General features: G+C 41.3%; 3 protein-coding genes across 3 annotated transcripts; all 3 read left to right on the forward strand.

Annotated features, from left to right (window-relative positions):
* The first annotated feature begins 1 nt into the window (after window position 1).
* LOC137644608 (MAGE-like protein 2) lies at window positions 2-781 on the forward strand. The gene has a single exon (XM_068377562.1). The coding sequence runs from the start codon at window positions 2-4 to the stop codon at window positions 779-781; it is 780 nt and encodes a 259-aa protein (XP_068233663.1).
* A 29-nt stretch (window positions 782-810) lies between these two features.
* On the forward strand, window positions 811-1410 carry LOC137644609 (MAGE-like protein 2). The gene has a single exon (XM_068377563.1). The coding sequence runs from the start codon at window positions 811-813 to the stop codon at window positions 1408-1410; it is 600 nt and encodes a 199-aa protein (XP_068233664.1).
* A 387-nt stretch (window positions 1411-1797) lies between these two features.
* LOC137644610 (MAGE-like protein 2) lies at window positions 1798-2607 on the forward strand. The gene has a single exon (XM_068377564.1). The coding sequence runs from the start codon at window positions 1798-1800 to the stop codon at window positions 2605-2607; it is 810 nt and encodes a 269-aa protein (XP_068233665.1).
* The last annotated feature ends 2393 nt before the right edge of the window (window positions 2608-5000 follow it).

Below are 5000 nucleotides of genomic sequence, written 5' to 3' on the forward strand. Positions count from 1 at the left end.
AATGATAGCCAATCCCCCATCCCCACACCTAATAATAGCCAATCTCACATCGCCACAACTAATGATAGCCAATCCCCCATCCCCACACCTAATAATAGCCAATACCACATCCCCACAACTAATGATAGCCAATCCCCCATCCCCACACCTAATAATAGCCAATCTCACATCGCCACAACTAATGATAGCCAATCCCCCATCCCCACACCTAATAATAGCCAATACCACATCCCCACAACTAATGATAGCTAATCCCCCATCCCCACACCTAATAATAGCCAATCTCACATCGCCACAACTAATGATAGCTAATCCCCCATCCCCACACCTAATAATAGCCAATACCACATCCCCACAACTAATGATAGCCAATCCCCCATCCCCACACCTAATAATAGCCAATCTCACATCGCCACAACTAATGATAGCTAATCCCCCATCCCCACACCTAATAATAGCCAATACCACATCCCCACAACTAATGATAGCCAATCCCCCATCCCCACACCTAATAATAGCCAATCCCACATCCCCACAACTAATGATAGCCAATCCCCCATCCCCACACCTAATAATAGCCAATCTCACATCGCCACAACTAATGATAGCTAATCCCCCATCCCCACACCTAATAATAGCCAATCTCACATTGCCACAACTAATGATAGCTAATCCCCCATCCCCACACCTAATAATAGCCAATCTCACATCCCCACACCTTATGATAGCTAATACCACATCCCCACAACTAATGAGAGCCAATCCCCATCCCCACACCTAATAATAGCCAATCTCACATCCCCACACCTTATGATAGCTAATACCACATCCCCACAACTAATGATAGCCAATCCCCCATCCCCACACCTAATAATAGCCAATACCACATCCCCACAACTAATGATAGCCAATCCCCCATCCCCACACCTAATAATAGCCAATCTCACATCCCCACACCTTATGATAGCTAATACCACATCCCCACAACTAATGATAGCCAATCCCCCATCCCCACACCTAATAATAGCCAATACCACATCCCCACAACTAATGATAGCCAATCCCCCATCCCCACACCTAATAATAGCCAATACCACATCCCCACAACTAATGATAGCCAATCCCCCATCCCCACACCTAATAATAGCCAATACCACATCCCCACAACTAATGATAGCCAATCCCCCATCCCCACACCTAATAATAGCCAATACCACATCCCCACAACTAATGATAGCCAATCCCCCATCCCCACACCTAATAATAGCCAATCTCACATCCCCACACCTTATGATAGCTAATACCACATCCCCACAACTAATGATAGCCAATCCCCCATCCCCACACCTAATAATAGCCAATACCACATCCCCACAACTAATGATAGCCATCCCCCATCCCCACACCTAATAATAGCCAATCTCACATCCCCACACCTTATGATAGCTAATACCACATCCCCACAACTAATGATAGCCAATCCCCCATCCCCACACCTAATAATAGCCAATACCACATCCCCACAACTAATGATAGCCAATCCCCCATCCCCACACCTAATAATAGCCAATACCACATCCCCACAACTAATGATAGCCAATCCCCCATCCCCACACCTAATATAGCCAATACCACATCCCCACAACTAATGATAGCCAATCCCCCATCCCCACACCTAATAATAGCCAATCTCACATCCCCACACCTTATGATAGCTAATACCACATCCCCACAACTAATGAGAGCCAATCCCCATCCCCACACCTAATAATAGCCAATCTCACATCCCCACACCTTATGATAGCTAATACCACATCCCCACAACTAATGATAGCCAATCCCCCATCCCCACACCTAATAATAGCCAATACCACATCCCCACAACTAATGATAGCCAATCCCACATCCCCACACCTAATAATAGCCAATACCACATCCCCACAACTAATGATAGCCAATCCCCCATCCCCACACCTAATAATAGCCAATACCACATCCCCACAACTAATGATAGCCAATCCCCCATCCCCACACCTAATAATAGCCAATACCACATCCCCACAACTAATGATAGCCAATCCCCCATCCCCACACCTAATAATAGCCAATACCACATCCCCACAACTAATGATAGCCAATCCCCCATCCCCACACCTAATAATAGCCAATCTCACATCCCCACACCTTATGATAGCTAATACCACATCCCCACAACTAATGATAGCCAATCCCCCATCCCCACACCTAATAATAGCCAATACCACATCCCCACAACTAATGATAGCCAATCCCCCATCCCCACACCTAATAATAGCCAATCTCACATCCCCACACCTTATGATAGCTAATACCACATCCCCACAACTAATGATAGCCAATCCCCCATCCCCACACCTAATAATAGCCAATACCACATCCCCACAACTAATGATAGCCAATCCCCCATCCCCACACCTAATAATAGCCAATACCACATCCCCACAACTAATGAGAGCCAATCCCCCATCCCCACACCTAATAATAGCCAATCTCACATCCCCACACCTTATGATAGCTAATACCACATCCCCACAACTAATGAGAGCCAATCCCCATCCCCACACCTAATAATAGCCAATCTCACGTCCCCACAACTAATGATAGCCAATCCCAACTCCACAACTAGTAATAGCCAATCCCACATCCCCACAACTTATGACAGTCAATACCACGTTCTCACACCTAATAATAGAAAATCCCACATCCCCACAACTAATGATAGCCAATACAACATCCCCACACCTAATGATAGCTAATCCCAACTCCACACTTAATAATAGCCAATCCCACATCCCTATACCTAATGATAGCCAATCCTCCTTCCCTACACCTAATAACAGCCAATCCCACATCCCACAACTAATGATAGCCAATACCACATTTTCACATCTAACGATAGCGAATCCCACATCCCCACAACTAATAATAGCTAATTCCAACTCCACACCTAATAATAGCCAATCCCACATCCCCACACCAAATGATAGCTAATCCCACATCCCCACAAAAAATGATAGCTAATCCCAACTCCACAACTAATAATAGCCAATCCAACCTCGCCCCACCTAATGATAGCCAAACCTAGACCCACACAACGATGGTCTCCCTTCCTTTCTTAGTCATTATCGCCAGGGAAATGTGGAAAGGAGGAAAATAGACCAAAATGGGTTTCCAGGACATTAAGTCGTCCGCACCGTAATGTAGGAAACTCCGCAGTCTCTTCCAAGAAAGTGAACGAGACTATCATTTCTAGTGTGTATGTAACTGTTTTCTTGTTACTGGTGTTCGCTTTGGATAAGACAAGCAACGTAGCATTAATTTTAGTTTATTTTGTAAACTTGGATTTAATGTGGTTGTATACTGACAGTAATGTTATTAGAATTATATTTTGTCTGACTGATTAAATGACATTAGGGTAATACGTTGTTTTGATTACTAGCAAAGATCAAGAAATTGATAAATCGTATCTTTCGTGAATATGTAATCAAGTAATTTGGGTCGTTTACACAGTGGGCTTTCAGCCTACATTACATTTTACAACGATAGTTTTTATCAATTTGATTTTGACACTGATCCACATTTCTTTTTATTTGCTTGAAATATCTTTGAGGAAAAGGAAGTATTGATAGAATATGAAATCATTGAGTTAAGAAAGTATTATTCATTACAGTGAATGCTAAATTTCTGGCAGCCAAAGCTTAAGAAACGTAAGTCAGGTTTCAGGGGTGCAGCTAGAAAGCCCTCCTCCCCCCTTACCCTTTGGTGAGTTGGTGGCAATCTTAAATGTATACATACAATATAAACTTTTATTTTCTGGCTCTGCTTTGGAGGCCCCCCCCCCCCACTCTCTTTCTTGGCTAGCCGGGGGGGGGGGGGGGCATTTAAAAAACCATTCTCTCTTAGCTACTCCTCGTAAACTTTTTACATACTGAAATACGTTTGAACAACTATAATAGTTCCGTGATCTGAATAACAATATCCAGTTATTATCCGATACTATTATCTAATCTGCTAAGAAAAGTGTATAATAATCCTTGATTGCTGAGAAAACCATTAATCAAAATCTAACAAAAAAGTTCAAATCACGTAAACGAATTCCTTCTCTAGTGAGTGGTTCCTCCTATTAGAAAGGAATCTTAGTTCGAAAATACTATATTATCAGATGCTATCCTTCGAAATAAACTTCTTATCTTTTTGTCGTATACAAGTGACATATTTTGCCTCATGAATCAGTCTTATTAGTTTAATGCATATGTCATTTTAAAGGGGAAAATTTTTCTTAATTATCTCTATTTATTTCTCTTTATCTATTATCTCTTTACCTTTCAGTTTATCTGTCTACCTATTTACATATTCTTGTTTTCATAACTACTAAAAATTGCCGTGTTTTTATTCATCACCATCAATCTATCTACCTGTCTATCTTCTAGTCTATCTATCTACCTATCCATCTATCAATCTATCTATTGTTTTCGTAATTACAAAAAATTGCGATGTAATTCATCACTAATTAGAAATATCACAGAAACATTCACGTGAACCAAAAGGTAATTGCTCAAGTTGAAGTAAATCTGATTTCAAATTAGTTTGAAGACTGTAATTAAACCTATTAGAGATAATTAGCTCCTATCATAACTAAAACTATTATAAAGGACCTTAACATTATTTGAAAAGACCTTAATTGGAAAAGCTGAATGCCACTAGTCACATATCTCGAACAGGGAGCGTTACCTATTCTGTAAAAGGGCAATGATTTAAAAAAAAAAAAAAAACAGTACTCTGAAAGTGCAGACCTCCGCCACGAAAGCATATTTCTCGACCTTTTGTTTGACCTTGGCCTTTGACCTTTGACCTAGGATTTTCAAAATTGAATCACTTCCATGTCTCAACATAACGATTAATCCCTGAAAGTTTTCACTTTTCTATGAGTAAAGAAAATAACAAAGTGCAGACCTCCTCCA

This window comes from Palaemon carinicauda, chromosome 7, assembly GCF_036898095.1.
Source record: "Palaemon carinicauda isolate YSFRI2023 chromosome 7, ASM3689809v2, whole genome shotgun sequence".
In the NCBI taxonomy this organism is placed as follows: Eukaryota; Metazoa; Arthropoda; class Malacostraca; order Decapoda; family Palaemonidae; genus Palaemon; species Palaemon carinicauda.